Here is a 19391-nt window from a genome sequence, read left to right on the forward strand (position 1 = left end):
CATTAGCTTAGAAATGTTGAACTTCTTACTTTGCTGTATGGGTGATATTGTTTTATAATTAAAACAGTAAACATGTTTAAAACATTTCTTTTCCTTGCACAGATCAGTTTGTGACCTATCAAATCACAATTAAAGTATGTTCCTTCTGAGAATAATTAATTTATGTACTAGTAGGTACCACTTTGAATTCTGGGTAGTACAAAATTGCTATTATGTAATACAAATTATACATGTTATGTTAAATAATGGATTGGAGAAAAACTTTAACCAGAATATCTCTATATTATACTATTTTTCAGCTGAAACGATCCAAACTTCATGAACAAGTTTTAGAATTGGGGCTCACATGGAAGAAGATAGTCCAATTTTTGAATGAAAAACTAGAGAAGAATAAAATGCAAAGTATAAATGAAGACTTAAAAGATATACTTCAAGCTGCGAAACAAATCGGTATAGTCCTTTGACGAGGGAGTCAATGTAATAGAGAAACTAATACATTTATTAACGGGATAGAACTTACACACAAGCGGGGAAGATGAGAAGCGTGGCAGGCTTCCAAGAGGGAGTGCTTTTGCTTTTCCTTTCTTCTTATATCCTCACCTGTCCCAGGTACCCCTGTCCATGCCCCAAAGGACAGTATTGTGGGCTCGCTCACCCCTGCAGTCCTTAACCAAACCAATAAGGTTCTAAATAGATTCCTTATAAGCTATATTTTACATTAGTAGTAGATGGTAAAAGTCTATAGTTTCCTACTAAATATTCACAGTTACTTAGGACAGTCTTATCTGTTAATGAATGTAGGACAGTGTAGCAGGGGTAGAAGTAAACAACCAATTGTATACAATTTATAGCTCCAAGAAACTAGTATACAAGTGAATGGTGGGCTATAACTTGTACTTTGATTACTTCAGTTCCCAGTTTCTACTATCATTCTCATTAATTGATTATATTTAAAGAAAATTGTTATTTGAAATTATAATATTTGATAATACAAACTTATTTTCTAGAGGTTAAAAACAAAACTAAGTAAAATAGCTGAATTTGTAATAAAATTTCCAAGTTTATACATTGAGATTCATGATGTCATTCCAGATTTTTGATAGATAATATTAGGAATACAGAGGCCCAGGATCCCTGGTGGCAGGACCACTGCCTCCTCAGGGAGATGGTTACTGTAGTTCTATCTTTTCACATTCGTCAGGGTTATACTTTTAAAATTCTGAACTCATTTTCGGTCTCATGTAATCCTGGCCTCCCCCAAGGTACCCTTGCTGTCACCAATGAGTTGGTGACTTTCTCTCACTTCCTCACACTTTCCATGTTTGTGTCTGGAGGACTGCACATGCTGCTCACTGTACTGTGAAAAGTTTCCTTACCGTACTGGAGATGCTCCTTATCATTTGAACTCAGCTAGAACATTGCTTCCTCACTGTAACCTTCAGTAGATACCCAGTTCTAAGTTGTCATGAAGCAGTTTTCCCTTTCTCCCTCCCTCTTCTCTCTTTCCCCCCTTGTTTGGTTTTTCAAGACAGGGTTTCTCTATGTAACAGCCCTGAATGTCCTGGAACTGCTCTGCAGACCATGCTGGCCTGAACTCCCAAAGATCTGCCTGCCTCTGCCTCTTGAGTGCTGGGATTAAAAGTGCTCTGCTGTAACATTTATTCTACATCTCTTCATAATATTTATCATTATATTATTTTTCTTGTTGATATTTAATTTCTACCAGGATGTGATTTTCATGATACTAGGATCTTACTTTGCTTGTTCATTCTCTCTGCTTATCTTGGACTAGTGTCTTGAATGTTTTAGAATTTTAATCCATTCACTTGGCAAATCAGTGGACAAGTTTTCTCAGGGGATCTCTTTGAAGAGAGAGTTTAGATCTTTACATACTGAGGTTGAGAATTTTCTTCCTTATTCCAATATTGGTGAGTGTTTCAATTGTATTTCTTTGAAGACTAGATCATCAGATAAAAAAAAAAAAGAGTATCTGGGCTTCAGTATATCATTTAGCATATTGGATTGATGTCCTCACTGTTAGAATGTGAAAATACAGAGTAAAGGATATGCATGTTTTTTCTTTTATCTTTTTCTGAATTTGTAGAGCTGTAGGAAATTTAGTTTGAGTGAGCCTAGGGGAGAGTACAATGTGAGGAGTTTATGATAGCATTTGACAGAGTCACACTGTATTTGAAGACTACTGAAAAATTAATAGTAAACACAGAAAATGTATGGCTTATCCTGATTTGATTTAACCCTCTTGCCTTGGTTATCTTCATTGAGGCCATCAGGGTCTGGCTGAAGTCTTTTAAAATACTATCCTTAGCTCCATTGTAATAACATTTCATAATACTTAATGACATCACAACTGGAATTTTGAGTTACTAAGTACCACAAGTAAATTTTCTAATATAAATTGTTTATTGTGTTTAAAAAAATAAAATTAGACTATTTGTCCAGTAATCACTGTTTACAAGTGAAACAAACAACAAAAATAGTTCAAGAGACCAAAAGGATTTATACAGTAGAGATAGAAAGACTATAGAAGTCATGAATGACAGGCAAATGGGTCAAAAAGTTTCCTAATTATCTCTAAATGCATATCTTCCTCAGGGACAGAATAAAGCCATTGACTGTAAAAACACAGTAACCTAATGATTTTATTCCAGTCAGAATGCAAACCATGAGAACTGAGCTACGTTGTTTCAGCATTCAAATTACATTGCTTGGAAAGAACTGTTGATTTTACCTTTCTAGATTTGTAACCACTAGTTTCTTTGGGGTTTTGACATTTGTGTGTATCTTACTTTTGGTAAAATTAAGAAAAGTGTTAATCAGATATGAAAATCAGTTGAAGAAGACATCTAGGCTTCCAGGTGTCTATCACCCTGCCATACACTGACTCATGTAAACATTTATACACATAATATATACTCATGTTCCCTCCCATAGTCAAATTCTGATCAGGATAGGTTGGGCAGCAGTGATTTACGTAGTTTAGATGGGTTCTGGTTTACGTTAAGCATTTTGATGGATATATGTGTCCACTGTATGGTTGTACAAAGGACAGAGAAGGAAGGCAAGGCAGGAAAGGGTTCATAGAGAAGCAAACTAAGTATTTCAAAGTTAACTGTTGAATATGTATATTTCATAAGCTAGTTTATGATAGAACAGAGTAAGTAACTGAGATGAAAGGGGACTTTAACATTTTCAGATGTGTAAGTGGAAATTTAGATAAAATGTAGCAAATCAATTGTAAATTGAGGATTTACCAGTACTCAGGGTAGGAAGAGGATCAAGAATTTCTAAGCCAGGCGGTGGTGGCGCACGCCTTTAATCCCAGCACTAGGGAGGCAGAGGCAGGCAGATCTCTGTGAGTTCCAGGTGGGGCTGGTTCGACAGCCTCCAAAACAATACAGAGAAACCCTGTCTCGTAAAACCAAAAAAGAAACAAAAGAATTTTTAGATAATTTTAGTTATCAGGTTATGTACTTTGGTATGTATGTAGTATTTAGGAAAGTTGGTGTTTGGATGTTTTAGAAAGAAAATATAATTACAAAATAAAGAAATTAGGAACTTAATCTCTATTTTTATAAACATGTTTATACCAAGATGCCTGTCTTACTGATTTAAAAAAAAATAAATGGAACAAATTTAAGTAAGCAGTGCAGGATTATAATGTAGTCTTCACATGTGAAGGTCAATTATCAGAGGGTAAAACTATCACTTGACTTTTAAACATAATGTACAAAGCAAAATAAATTTGACTGTTGTACATTTCATTATTTAAAATATAATCAAAAGATTTATTACTTTACTAAACAATGAAGCGCTAACTCATTAGAGTACTCATTAATTTGTTGACTACTTTTAACTGACTACTTTTAATACTTATTTGTCTTGAGAGCTATTTTAATTCAATCTTTAAATTAAAAATATCTCACTTTTTTGGGGAATTTCTTTTTTGGGTAATGTTAGGAGTTATTATTCATTAACAGTATTTTTGTGGCAGCAGAATATTTTTATATTAAAGAATACATAATTTTTTTCCTTGAATTCTGTCTTGATTTGTTTTTAGTTTTTTTCCTAAAATGGGGAGATAGTTTTGGTGCATTCTCTTCATATCTTTGAACTGTAATATTTATAAATTAAAATGCTAAATTTGCATCTTTTGTTTGGAGGATCTAGGCTTCCTCAGTAGTTAGCAATGGCATTGCTTGTTACTTTATAGTTTATAGTTATATGGTAGTTCATTTTCAAAAGTATGTATATTTTTTCTCCTGGCATTGAAGAATTCTTTTGTTTTTTTAAACTCTTTTATATTAATTTATTTTTTACATTCCAATCACACTTCTCCCTCCTTCCTGTGCTCCCTTTCCCCCCACTTCCCCCCCCTCCCATTTGCTCCTGGGAGAGGGTAAGGCCTCCCCTAGGAAGTCTGTCCCATCATTACCTTGAGGCAGGTCCAAGGCACCTCCCCACCCCCTTGTGTCTAGGCTGATGAAGGTATCTATCTCTTCATATAGAAGGACTCTACTAAGTCAGTGTGTGCATTAGAGTTAGATCTTGGACCCACTCCCAGTGGCTTCATATATTGTCCCAGATGTACCTTTGTCACTTATTAAGGGAGTCTAGTTAGGTTTGTCAGAACAGAGTCAGTGATCTCTCACTAGCTCAGGTTAACTGCTTCTGTGGGTTTCCCCATCATGGTCTTGACTCCTTTGTTCATATTATCGTTCCTCCCTCACATGGATTGTGCTCCAGGAGCTTGGCACAATGTTTAGTTGTGGATTTCTGCATCTTCTTCAATGTGTTTCTGGAAGAGGATTCTAGGTTCTCTGGGGTTGTGGATTGTAGGCTGGATATCTTTTGCTGTATGTCTGGTATCCACTTATGAGTGAATACATACTATATTTGTGTTTCTGGGTCTGAGTTACCTCACTCAGCATGGTTATTTTCTAGTTCTGTCCATTTGCCTGCAAATTTTACGATGTCATTGTTTCTTACCTCTGAGTAATACTCCATTGTGTAAATATACTACATTTTCTTTATCTATTCTTCAGTTGAGGGACATCTAGGTTGTTTCCAAGTTCTGGCAATTATAAATAATGTTTCTATGAACATAGTTGAGCAAATGTCCTGTGGTGTGAATGTACCTCCTTTGGATATATGCCCAAAAGTGGGATTGCAAGGTCTTGAGGTAAGTTGATCCCTAATTTTCTGAGAAATCATCATACTGATTTCCACAATGACTTTACAAGTTTGCACTCCCATTAGCAATGGAATGTTCCCTTTTTCCACATCTTTTCCAGTATAAGCTGTAATTAGTGTTTTGGTCTTAGCCATTCTGATGGAATCTCAGAGTTGTTTTGATTTGCATTTCCCTGATGACTAAGGATGTTGGGCTTTTTCTTAAGTGTCTTTCTACCAGTTGAGATTGTTCTGTTGAAAATTCTCTGTTTAAATATGAACCCTATTTTTAATTGGATTATTTGGTAGTTTTATGTCTAATTTGAAGAATTTCTTAATTACTAGGAAAGGCTATTGAAAAAGTGAATTTTAAAAATCATTTGATTTAAATATTCTTCAATCAAAGGAAAATACAAGTATGTTGTAGACAGAGTTTCTGTTCCACTTGGTCCCGCATCGGCTTAGACCCAAATAAATACATAGAGATTTACATTAATTAGAAACTATTTGGCTGATGGTTCAGGCTTCTTATTGGCTAGCTCTCTCTTAATTATTAACCCCTTTCTATTAAGCTATTTATTGCCATGAGGCTGTGGCTTACCTGTATTGCTCCAGCATGTTACTCTTTCATTGGCTACGTGGCGTCTCTCCCTGGCAGCGTCTCTCTGTCTCCTCACCCAGCATTCTCCTGGTCTGGTAGCCCTGCCTATCTTCCTGCCTGACTACTGGCCAATCAGTGTTTTATTCATTAACCAATAAGAGAAACATATGTACAGAAGGATATCCCCCATCTGTAGGTTTTGCTGAGGATGAAATAAAGTTATGGCCATCACTGTTTATTGGCTTTAAAAAGTTCTGTTATTTATAGTCACAAATTAATAATTGTACTGTTTTATACAGTAAAGTTCTCTTAATGTTGAGGAGAGCACCAGCTAGCCAAGCTAAGTTCCGCTCATTGTCTGCCAGGTAATGGTGATTCTGAGAAAGACTTGACTAAGGATTTTGGGATGTGCTTTACAGTTCACTGTGCATTTCAAATCCCGTGTGCCCTTGTCCTAATTGTTTGCTAGGCAGGGCAGATGTTTATTAATACAGCATTCCTTTGACCCTCTAAACACCTCTACAAGCTTGTTGCTGTTGACAGGGTGCATGGAGATAGTTTCCTTGTTTACAGATCATATGCTTAATCATCAGGGAGTGAAACTGGAAAGGACTAGGAGCTGTGAGCTTGTTAGAGGACTTGTGATTTTCTAGGAGCATGTGTGTTACTGGCAGTGGATTTTGAAGTTTCACAAAGTCGACATCAGTCTCAGTCACTCTCCCCCTCACTCTGTTTGCTGCATTTTAATCAGGATGTAAAGCTTTTACCTATTGCTCTGGTGCCATGTATGGGGTTGCTTCCTGACATTATGGATTAACCCTCTGAAATTTAAGCAAGTTTCCAACCAAATGCTTTCCTCTATAAGTTGACTTGGTCTTGGTGTCTCTTCGGTTTCTAGACTAGGTCTTTTTACTTATGATTCTAAATTTACATATAAAGTTTGCCAGTTGATTAATAAATAAGTTTTATTGAAACACTGCCTTCAGACAGTTCCTTCAAATTACCAGATTGATATGAAACCTGTAGAGAAAGCCTGAAGACTTGCATGTATATGTTAACTGAAAAGCATCAGTCTAACCATTTTAAAAGACCATTTAGTACTAAATTATATGTAAACTGTAAAAGGAAATGAACAAGAGATTTTTTTTGGGAACAAGGTGATGATAGAAAAATGTCTTCAGTTTTGAGTGCTTACAACAGGAAGGTGATAATTGTGTGCAAAGTCCAGAGGTGTACCCCTCCTAATCCCACTTTTATTTTCTTTCAGTAGAACTGAATGGGTCACTTAGAAAACAGTAATGTTTATGGGTTTCCCCTGTCAGTTCTGTTTTATAGAAGAAAGGTGGAACCTGCCACACAGTTTTGGCAGTTAGACTGTGGTATCAACATTTTCTTTATAACCACACAAATATATGCAGATTCTTGTTAGTTTATACAAGCATTGTATAATTTATAAAAAACTTTAGTCATGTTTCCATAAATACCAGTTAAACATTGTGCAGGCTGGTCTTGGACCTGGGCTCAGGTGATCCTCATGCCTCTGCTTTCTTAGTAGTTGGCTTTGTGAGTTCCATGGTGTCTGGCAGGAACTTACTCCTGAATATTACAACATCCATTTTTGGTTAGAGCAGAAAACGTGTAGTAGAAAGTAGGGCTGGAGGAAAACAAATAAGCAATAAGAGATGGTATCAGTTCTTGCTTCTGTAGGAATTTAGATCCAGCTATTTAAACTGTTGAGTATTTTGAGGGACGATGTAAATTATCCTTTCAGGAAGATGCAAATGTTCATTGTATTGCCACATTTATCAGTATTCTTTTGATAGAACACATTGATGTTAGGACCTCTTGAAGATGTAATTTTAAAAAAAAATTCCTGCTGTAAGAATATTCTCTGAAATTTTAAATTGAATCATTTTCTCTTTTTATTTAGGATAATTGTGTATAGGAACTCGATGCTTTAAGAATAGGGTCTGGCCAGGGTGGTGGTGGCGCACACTTTTAATCCCAGCACTTGGGAGGCAGAGGCAGGCAGATCTCTGAGTTCGAGACCAGTCTGGTCTACAAGAGCTAGTTCCAGGACAGTTTCCAAAGCCACAGAGAAACCCTGTCTCGAAAAACAAAACAAAACAAAAACAAAAAACACAAAAAAAGAATAGGGTCTGATCGTTTACCTGTGAGGTTTTCCCTCTGCCTCTTTAACGTAGCATCCTTCTTTCATATTTTTTAGTATGGCAAATTTGATGTATTTTAAACACATATACACATACATGTCCTGTTGGTGTGAAATGTTTTTGAATACAAGCTATATAGGTTTATGTGCAATTATATCTTGTCATTTAAGTCTGTTGTAGAAATTGGAAAGAAAGCTATATTTGAGGTTTCTTTCCAGTTTCATGTCTGTAATTCTGAGTGTTTTAAAAATCTTACTATAGTTTATTGTCAAATTAATGTTTACTTTTTAAGTAAATTTTAATTCATATCTCATTTTTAGAAACATGCAAGGGTTTTTATTAGGTAGCTTCTGTATTTAATATAGACTAATGGTTGGTTGAACTAAAATTCTTATCAAACATAGTTCTTTGGGAATTTGGGAATGGACTCTTTTTGGTGCTAAATTTATTTAACTTAAAAGTGGAAGGTTTTTTTTTTTTTCAAACACCAAGTTGGATGATGATTCAATTGAGGTAATACTTTTTTCTTGTTTTTGTCTTTGAATAGTTGGAACAGATAATGGGAGAGAAGCAATTGAAAGTGGAGCTGCATTTCTCTTTATGACATTTCACTTGGCGGAGTCTGTTGGTCACATGGAGACAAAAGCCATCAGACAGATGTTCGGTCCCTTTCCATCGTCATCTGCTATTGCCGCTTGTAATGCCACTAATCGAATTATTTCTCATTTTAGTCAAGATGATCTGACTGCTCTTGTCCAGATGGCAGAAAACCAATGTAATGATAGAGTATTTTTTGGTAAAAACTTAGCTTTTTCCTTTGACATGCATGGTCTGGACTACTTTGATGAATTGCCAATAAATGGTGAAGCCCAGAAAACTATAAGCTTAGACTACAAGAAGTTCCTGAATGGACATTTTCAGGAGCACTATACCCCAGAACTCAAGCCTGTGGAAAAAACAAATGGCTCCTTCTTGTGGTGTGAAGTTGAGAAGTACTTAAATTCAACTTCAAAGGAAATGACTGAAACACCAAGAATTGAAGATCTTTGCTGTACCTTATATGACATGCTTGCTTCTGTTAAAAGCGGTGATGAACTTCAGGATGAGGTACAGTTGAAATTTTGAAGTTGTATATAAATATGAACTGTCTTAATGAGAAACTCTATAAAATTAATTTCTTCTTACAGTTTTGGTCTTGAACCTAGAGGCTTGAACATGCTAAGTGTATGCTTTAGCACCGAGATACTTACTCAGCTAAGAATAGACTTAAACATAGAGAGCCAGCATACAGATACTCCCTTTAACATTCTACTTTGTCTCTAGTACTGAGCTTTCAAGCTAAGTGCATTTATATAGGAGGCACATACACTTTTACAGTGGATTTTTATAGGATGACTGAGTGTAATGAGTGGTAAAAGTAGTATACTCCTATTTAAGAGTATCATCCATATATATATATATATATATATATTATGTAATGGTCTTGGTAAGCAAACCTAAGATATTTCACATGGTTATTCAAGTTCTTTACCACTTGGTTTTGTTCCTATCCCTTGGATTTTTGAGACAGGATTGCAGGAGGTACCATTGGTTGACTCTGAACTCTTCATGATCATCTGACTGCCTCTGGAGTGCTGGTACTACATGTCTCATCATGGCCAGCCTTAAATAATCATATTGTCTACTCTTGTAGAAATTTACCTATAACCATGTAGACATATGTACACATGTAACTTAAGCATATACAAAGCTCTTCTGTACTGAAGACATTTTTGATCCTTACTGTATGCTTTTCTAGCTTTGACATAGGTTATTGATCTAGTGACTAATTGACCCTTGATTGAGTAATTTTTTTCTATTCAGGCTATTGTCATTATTATTAGAACCTTAAGAGTCTTGAACCTTTTGGATGTAATTATTTTAAAATTTATTAAAAATGAAACTTGCCCCATCTCCCTAGATGTATAGTTACATTAGTAGCAGAAAAGCTACCATGTTTTAAATGACTGTTATGTATGAGCTTGGATCTGGTTATCTCTCTTGACATAATCATTTTTATCACAGTCTTTCATGTTGTCTATGTATAAAAATGGAAACAACAATAAAAACCAACTGAAAAAAGAGCCCCAATTCAAAATTGCGGCTCAAGTAACAAAACAAGATAATGTTAGAAATTGTGGAGCCTTTCCCCCGCAGCATAGACCATCCATTCCTGTTATGTGCTATCACTCAGAAAATATATTTTTATGTGTATGTATCTGTGTGAGACAATGCACACTTGTGTATCTGCATCTTTCAGAAGAGGATGTAGAGTACCCTCTTCTGTTGCTCTCTGCCTATGTCTTTGAGGCATTGTCTCTCCCTGGACCTAGGGCTTCTGTTTTCTCTGCTAGGCAAGAATGCGTGAAACCTCAGCGATCCCTCTGTCTTTGCTACCTTTGGAAGTGAGAGTTATTGGCATATACCAGGCTTTTTTCATGGGTTTTTACTGAAAAATTTATGGTCTGGCCACAAAGCTTTTAGAGTCAAAAAGAGACACCACAATAAGCATATAGAATCAAGTCTGAGGATTATAAAAAAGAATCTTCTCACACCATGTTCATTCTACACATGTGCTCTTTATTGTTCTCTCTTGACTGTTCTCTATTCTAATTCTTTTGCCCTAATTAATGTCTCTACTTTCTTAGTTCTAATTCTGTCTCAGTTCTAATTCCTATTCTAATTCTGTTACATTTTTTTCTTCTTCTCTGCCTTCTTCCTACTTACTTGTTTTTCTACATTCTTTACCTTTTACATTTCTTCTAGCTTTTTACTCCAGCTACAACCTCTCTAGTTTCTTCCTCCCAAAACTGTCTTCCCCCAGAGGTTTGAAGCAAAGGATAAGAATTACAGAATTTTTTGTGGGTCAGGAACACGTTTCTAAGCTAAATGATAAAGGCAGAGCGAAGGCATCCTAATGTCCCAAGGCTATAGGAACAAAACTGCAACCAGACAGGGAGGGCACAGTGCCCAATGACATCTTTAAAACACCTATCTCTGGCACGTGAAGAATAGGCATGCTTAAGGCTAATGTGAAGTTAACGTGGGGCAGCACTTCCTATCTGCTTGCAGAGAGAATCTAGGACATTCTTGTTCTTTTATCTCTCTGAGACATATGGCTCAATAGCTTTAGACATTCTGTAATTCTTGTCCTGGGGCATCTGTGAATGTCTCAATAGAAGTCTCTTTGCCCCGATACTAACACCAACCAGCTGTCTGCCAAGGAAGATAACTGCAGGGCGGCAGACTTCTAAGTTTATACAAAGACTTGATAGAGAGAGTAAGGGTAATGATTGTGCTTACTTTCTTGCCAGAATTATGCATTGCTGGGGGAAAGTCTTCCAAATATACCAATGCATAGGGGGAAAATGTACTCAGTAAATGATTAATATACTACTGGAGTTTTGGGGATGAATCCCACCATCGGATGGGAGTACCATGGCTTCATGGTATTTACAATAAGGACAGTGACTGTTTGTAAAGCAAATACTCCCACTGCCCTGAATGTGAGCCTCCTCCATTGGAAAACGATCCTGATGTGTTGTTAGCTCTGATTTGTCAGCTGTGTTCTCATTGCATAATTCTGAGGTCTGAAGCAGGTCTTGTGTGATTACAGTCCTGTGTTCTTAGCCACTGAGCTGTCTTTTCAGCTTTCATTATATTTTTTTATTACTTTAATTTTTAAATAGCTTGCTTTATAAGGCAATCCCAGTTCCCTCTCCCTCCTCTCCTCCCGCACCCCCCCCACCATCCCCCCAGCCTCCCACCCTATCCCCACTTTCTTCCACATAGGGGATATCTAGAGTCTGTCATTTCACTCTGGGCAGGGTCCAGGCACTCCCTTAAGAGTCCAGGCTGAGAGATCATCCCTCTTTGTGTTATGGACACACGAAGTCCATTTGTATGCCAGGCCCAGGGCCCCATAGGTTGCCCAGGACTCCTCACTGACTCTCACACTCAGGGGTTCTGGATCAGTCCCATGTTGGCCTCCCAGCTGTCGGTCTGGGGTCCAAGAGCTCCCCCCTTGTTAAGAGATTTATTTCTTGAATTTTTTGGTTTGTCTTTTCCTCCATTTCATGTATTTTTTTGTTTGGTTTTTTTATGCTATTTCTTTAAGGGATTTCTTTGCTTCCTCTTTGAGGGTCTCTATCATCTTCATAAAATAATTTTTAAGGTCTGTCTCTTCTGCTGCATCTATGTTGTGCTTTTCAGGTCTTGCTGGCGTTGGGTCTCTAGATTCTGATGGAGTCATGTTGGTCTTTCTATTGTTGAGTGAGCTCTTATTCTGTTTTCGTCCCATCTCTTCTTCCATTGGGTGTAGGTGGGGTCATTCTGTCTCCACTGGTCTCCTTTTTTCCTGAAGCTGAAGCTGGGGACACTGGAGGGTGGAGTCTGGAAGGACTGATGCCTTTCGTGTGTGGGCAGGTCCTCTGGATGCCAGGAGTGAGCCCCCCGGAAGATTGAGGGAGTGGGTGATGGGTGGCAGGGGGGTGGTTCCAAGGGGACCCAAGCTCACCTGAACCTGGGGACACCTGAGGGTGGGGTTTGGAATGACTGATGCCTTTCCTGTGTGGGAGGGTACTCTGGTTGCCAGGAGCGGTCCCCGGAAGAATGAGGGAGTGGGTGATGGGCGGCACTGGGGTAGTCCCAGGGGGACCCAAGCTCACATGAACCTGGGGATGCTGGAGGGTGGGGTCTGGAAGGACTGATGCCTTTCCTGTGTGGACGGGTACTCTGGATGTCAGGAGCGGCTCCGGAAGATTGAGGGAGTAGGTCATGGGCTGCAGGGGGGGTGGTCCCAGGGGGACCCAAGTTCACCTGAACCTGGGGACGCTGGAGGATCCTTTCATTATATTTTTAAGAAAAGAACATAAATTGACATGCTGAAGGTTTTTAAACAATGTAAACTCAGGTAAATCTTGTCTTTACATCATAGGCAAATTTCCAACCCCAACTATATTTCAATTATTTACTTAATAATATTGTGAAAATTTGTGGGGGCGCTCTCTCTCCCCTCCCTCCCTCCCTCCCACTCCCCCTCTCTATCTCTATGTATGAAGCATCCAGCACAATGTTCCATACGCTGTTAACACCATAATGTTTGAACATATCAGAGTTTTGACTTTGTTCCTTATATATTATAAAATAAATTCTTTTCTGTGCCTTCAGATGAGTACTAAAGGGCTGGTTGCAATATTGAGAAAGGCTAACATGTTCTAGATGTGTTTGAGTGTACGTATTAGGTGCTATTTGAAGCACAATTAATGCCAGTGATGGAGTTGCTGGGTAATCAGTTGCTAGGAAAGCAGTGAGTTTATAGCTTGTTTTCTTACAGATGGTACTTTCTGTAGCATTTGTAATCTGACATTTGCTGTTACCACTGTCTCTTGTGTCTATGCAGATGCACATTCATTTATGAACCTATTACTTTTCAGATTTTTCCTGATCCCAGAAAATGTGAATTATTTAGGTAGATTATCTTCTGAGTGCAGACTATGATTTTTTTGTAATTGTTTATATCACACATGATTCTGGTGCCACTAAAATTTTATGGTGTCATTAGCATGGTTTAATGTGATCTAAACTTTTATGTTCAGAGTACTTCTTTATATTCTTTAAATCTATTAAGAATACACACAGAGCTATTCTTTGATATTTAGCACTACTGATAATTATTGTATTTGAAATTATATAACTCCAAACACCACCACCAACACACACACACACACACACACTGTCCAAAGAAAAATGTCTAGTATGAAGTGTGGCATTGCATTGTATTTTTGAAAATCATATCAGTCTTGGACTTCATTAAACATAACCAGATTATCATATGTTTTGCATTCAAGCTGTTGTGATATAACATATTACCTTATATTGCTTTGTAAAATTCTACTCACTTTATACCCATGAGATAAATGTGTCTTCAACTATGAGTATAGAATATGTATTGCCTTCTGTTTGATCCTGTTAATTCATTCATTCATTTTTACTATGTGGAATGAATTCTTAAATTTTTAGAAATAAAAGGTAATGTAACTGATTTTATTGATCCAAAAAGTTTCCGTCCCTGGGAATTTGTGTGTGTGTGTGTGTGTGTGTGTGTGTGTGTGTCTGTGTGTGTTAAAAGGAGAATGAATCAGAAAATTATATCTGATACAATTAAAATTATTTTGACTAACTTGGAATAACACATGGAATTATTCTTGGAATATACTTATACAGGATAGAAAGAACTAATATATTTTGTTAGTAAAATAAATGATAAATTTATGGTAATTATATTTGAGCACTATGGAAACATTTTAATATTTTTGTCATTTTGTGAACAGACAGTAAACTTAGAAGTTGATGAAAATATGAACTAAACAGTTCTTTCTAACTAATTGGCCTAAATTTTTTGAGACCCCAAATTTCATTCCCAGTGACACAACACCTCCAAAAGTCCACACCTCCCAGTCCTTCCTAAACAGTTTTACTAACCAGGGATTATTCAACTATATGAGTGTATGGTAGCCATTCTCATTCAAAACATCACCCTGTCCGTCTAATTATTTCTAGTATGTGAGAATAAATCATGTTCATATTCCAAGTTGTTTTAATTAAACTTGTAAATGACTTGCCTTTATGTTTGTTAAATTGTTATGTTAGATTGAGTACCTCTAAATAGTGGTCATTAATTATTATGAAAATATAATTTATCTAATTGTCTGCAGGCAGCAACAATTTGCATTGTTCTTCCCCCTAGATAAAAACAAATGCTGTCCTATTTTTCATTATCATTTTTGTTGTGACTATTTCACAGTGTATGAATTTTCTGTCACAAACCAAATGAGGATTAATTTTATAAAGTTTTAAGTATTATCTACATATTGTAATTATTCTGTATTTAATTCTATATGAGCCATAGATTCAAAGTCTTTTGTCAAGAGTTGCATGAGTTTTTAGTATTTTCTCTTGTTAATTTTACTACCACTGCTTTAGCTATTGCTGTGATATAACACTGTGTCCAAAAGCAACTTGAGAAGGAAACAGTTTGATTCTGTCAGTTCATTACTGAGCAAAATCATGGCTTTTCAGTTCCTGACCTAGAGTCAGGAATTGAAGCAGAAGCCATAGAGGAGTGCTGCTTACTTTACACACACACACACACACACACACACACACACACACACACACACACACACACACGGCCAACAAAAATCCCAACAAAACAAAATCAGGATAATCACAAACGTGCTTATAGTTTCAAAGAAAGCTGTGAATAATTTTGCCTTGTGTAATATGCTTACTATAATGTGTAATACATGCTTTTTTATTACTTTAATATGTAGAACTTTCTCAGAATTAAAAGCCGGGCGTTGGTGGCTCACGCCTTTAATCCCAGCACTCGGGAGGCAGAGGCAGGCGGATCTCTGTGAGTTCGAGACCAGCCTGGACTACCAAGCGAGTTCCAGGACAGCCTCCAAAGCCACAGAGAAACCCTGTCTCGAAAAACCAAAAAAAAAAAAAAAAAAAAAAATGCATGTCTGTTTTGGCAAGTGATATCTATCCAGGAAATTGTTCATTTCCTTTGAATTTTCAAATTTTGTGGAGTACAGATTTTCAAAGTATGCCCTGATGATTCTCTGGATTTCCTCAGAGTCCGTTGTTATGTCCCCTTTTTCATTTATGATTTTGTTAATTAGCATGCTCTCTCTCTGTCTTTTGGTTAGTTTGGACAGAGGTTTGTCTATTTTGTTGATTTTCTCAAAGAACCAACTCTTTGTTTCATTGATTCTCCTCAATGTTCCCCTGGTTTCTACTTGATTGATTTCAGCCCGCAATTTGATTATTTCCTGGTGTCTGCTCCTCCTGGATGAGTTTGCTTCTTTTTGTTCTAGAACGTTCAGCTGTGCTATTAATTCTCTAGTAGGACTGTTCTCCAGTTTCTTCATGTGGGCACTTAGTGCTGTGAACTTTCCTCTTAGCACTGCTTTCAAAGTGTCCCATAGGTTTGTGTATGTTGTGTCTTCATTCTCATTGAATTCCAGGAAGTCTTTAATTTCTTTTTTTATTTCTTCCTTTACCCAGGGATGGTGCAATTGAGCACTGTCCAGTTTCCATGAGTTTTTGGGGTTTCTGTGAAATGTGTTATTGTTGAATTCTAGTTTTAATGCATGGTGGTCTGAGAGGATACAGGGGGTTATTCCAATTTTTTTGTATCTGTGGAGATTTGCTATGTTTCCTATTATGTGGTCAATTTTAGAGAAGGTTCCATGTGGTGCCTAGAAGGTATATCCCTTTGTGTTTGGGTGGAATGTTCTATAGATGTCTGTTAAACCCAGTTAGGTCATAACTTCTATTAGTTCCTTTGTTTCTTTGTTAAGTTTCTGTCTAGAGGTCCTGTCTAGCGGTGAGAGTGGAGTGTTGAAGTCTCCTACTATTAGTGTGTGCGATTTTATGTGCAACTTGAGCTTTAGTAATGTTTCTTCACAAATGTAAGTGCCTTTGTATTTGGGGTGTAGATGTTTAAAATTGAGACTTCATCTTGATGGACTTTTCTTTTGATGAATATGAAATGTCCTTCTTCATCTCTTTTGATTGATTTTAATTTGAAGTATAGTTTGTTAGTTATTAGGATTGCTACACCCGCTTGTTTCTTGGTTCCGTTTGATTGGAAAATCGTTTCCCAACCCTTTACCCTGAGTTACTGTCTGTCTTTGATGTTGAGATGTGTTTCTTGTATGCAGCAGAAGGAAGGGTTCTGTCTTCGTATCCATTCTGCTAGTCTGTGTCTTTTTATAGGCAAGTTGAGGCCGTTGACATTGAGGGATATCAATGACCATTGATTGATGATTCTTGTTTGTGCTTGATTTATTGGTAGTGAAGATATTTTGTGTATTTTCTCCTCCCTTTTTCTTTTGGTGTTATGTAACGTGGGATTATATATTGCCTGTGTCTTTGTGAGTGTAGTTGTCTTCCTTGGATCTAAGTTTTCCTTCTAGCACTTTCTGTAGAGCTGGATTCATGGACACGTATTGTTTAAATCTAGCTTTGTCAGATAAACAATCTAAACAGACCTATAACCCTTAATGAAATAGAAGCAGTCATCAAAAGTCTCCCAAACAAAAAAATCCTAGGCCCAGATGGCTTCAGTGCAGAATTCTACCAGAAATTCAAAGAAGAGTTAACTCCAATACTCCTCGAAGTATTCCACACAATAGAAGCAGAAGGGTCTTTGCCAAACTCTTTCTATGAGGCTTCAATAACCTTGATCCCCAAGCCACACAAAGACACAACTAAGAAAGAGAACTTCAGACCAATTTCCCTCATGAACATTGATGCAAAAATACTCAATAAAATACTAGCAAACCAGATTCAAGGACACATCAGAAAAATCATCCACCATGATCAAGTAGGCTTCATCCCAGGAATGCAGGGATGGTTCAACATTAGAAAATCTATCAATGTAATCCACCATATAAACAAACTGGGAAAGAAAAACCACATGATCATCTCACTAGATGCTGAAAAAGCCTTTGACAAAATCCAGCACCCCTTCATGATAAAGGTCCTAGAGAGATCAGGGATAACAGGAACATACCTGAATATAATAAAAGCAATATACAGTAAACCAACAGCTAACATCAAACTAAATGGAGAGAAACTCAAAACAATTGCTCTAAAATCAGGAACAAGACAAGGCTGTCCACTCTCTCCATATCTCTTCAATATTGTACTTAAAGTTCTATCTACAGCAATAAGACAACAGAAAGAGATAAAGGGGATACAAATAGGAAAAGAAGTCAATCTTTCACTATTTGCAAATGATATGATAGTTTACATAAGTGACCCGAAAAACTCTGCAAGGGAACTCCTAAAGCTGATAAATACCTTCAGCAATGTGTCAGGATATGAGGTTAACTCAAAAAAATCAGTGGCCCTATTATATACAGACGATGAAGTGACTGAGAAAGGCATCAGAGAAACCTCACCTTTACTATAGCCATAAAATACCAGCACAATTCTTCACAGACCTGGAAAGAACATTAATCAACTTTATATGGAAAAGCAAAAGGCCCAGGATAGCCAAAACAACCCTATACAATAAAGGAACTTCAGGAGGCATCACCATACCTGACTTCAAGCTCTATTATAGAGCTATAGTCCTGAAAACAGCTTGGTATTGGCACAAAAATAGGCAGGTAGACCAATGGGACCGAATTGAAAACCCTGATTTTAACCCACACACCTATGAACACTTGATTTTTGACAAAGTAGCTAAAACTATACAATGGAAAAAAAGAAAGCATCTTCAACAAATGGTGCTGGCATAACTGGGTACTGGTATGCAGAAGACTGCAGATAGATCCATGTTTATTGCCTTGTACAAAACTTAAGCCCTGATGGATCAAAGATCTCAACATAAATCCAGCCACACTGAAACTTTTAGAAGAGAAAGTGGGAGATACTCTTCAACAAGTTGGTACTTCCTGAACATAACACCAGTGGCACAGGCACTGAGATCGACAATTAACAAATGGGACCTCATGAAACTAAAAAGCTTCTGTAAGGCAAAGGACACAGTCAACAAGACAGAAAGGCAGTCCACAGAATGGGAAAAGATATTCACTGATCCCACATCTGACAGAGGGCTAATCTCCAAAATTTACAAAGAACTCAAGAAGCAAGTCTCCAAAACACCAAAGGACCCAATCAAAAGATGGGATACAGAACTAAACAGAGAATTCTCAATAGAGGAGGCTAAAATGGTCAAGAGACACTTAAGAAATTGCTTAACTTCCTTAGCCATCAGGGAAATGCAAATCAAAACAACTCTGAGATACCATCTTACTCTTGTTAGAATAGCTAAAATAGCTGGAGAGGATGTGGAGAGAGGGGAATATTCCTCCACTGTTGGTGGGAGTGCCAACTCGTACAACCACTTTGGAAAGCAGTATGGAGATTCCTCAGGAAAATGGGAATCAATCTACCACAAGACCCAGCAATTCCACTCTTAGGCATATATCCAAAGGAGGCAAATTCATACAACAAGGGCATCTGCTCCACTATGTTCATAGCAGCATTATTTGTAATAGCCAGAACCTGGAAGCAACCTAGATGCCCCTCAGCTGAAGAGTGGATAGAGGAAATGTGGTACATTTACACAATGGAGTATTTACTCAGCAGAAAAAAACAATGGAATCTTGAAATTCGCAGGTAAATGGATAGCACTGGAGGAAACCATCCTGAGTGAGGTAACCCAGTCACAAAAAGACAAACATGGTATGTACTCACTCATATATGGATTTTAATCATGGATCAGGAGAGTGTCAGTCTGCACTTCCACTGACAGAGAGTCTGGGAAACAGGAAAGAACCTAAAAGATATACAAGGTACCCAAGAGA

General features: G+C 37.3%; 1 protein-coding gene across 2 annotated transcripts in view; it reads left to right on the top strand.

Annotated features, from left to right (window-relative positions):
- Positions 1-19391, top strand: part of Ascc3 (activating signal cointegrator 1 complex subunit 3) — a 252501-nt gene that overhangs the window by 15098 nt on the left and 218012 nt on the right. For both annotated transcript variants that reach the window (XM_040733169.1, XM_040733170.1), the window contains exons 3-4: positions 300-450; positions 8510-9069. In XM_040733169.1, the coding sequence (XP_040589103.1) occupies positions 300-450; positions 8510-9069 (711 nt within the window). The remainder of the gene's footprint in view (positions 1-299; positions 451-8509; positions 9070-19391) is intronic.

Source organism: Mesocricetus auratus, unplaced genomic scaffold (genome assembly GCF_017639785.1).
Source record: "Mesocricetus auratus isolate SY011 unplaced genomic scaffold, BCM_Maur_2.0 Super-Scaffold_100029, whole genome shotgun sequence".
In the NCBI taxonomy this organism is placed as follows: domain Eukaryota; kingdom Metazoa; phylum Chordata; class Mammalia; order Rodentia; family Cricetidae; genus Mesocricetus; species Mesocricetus auratus.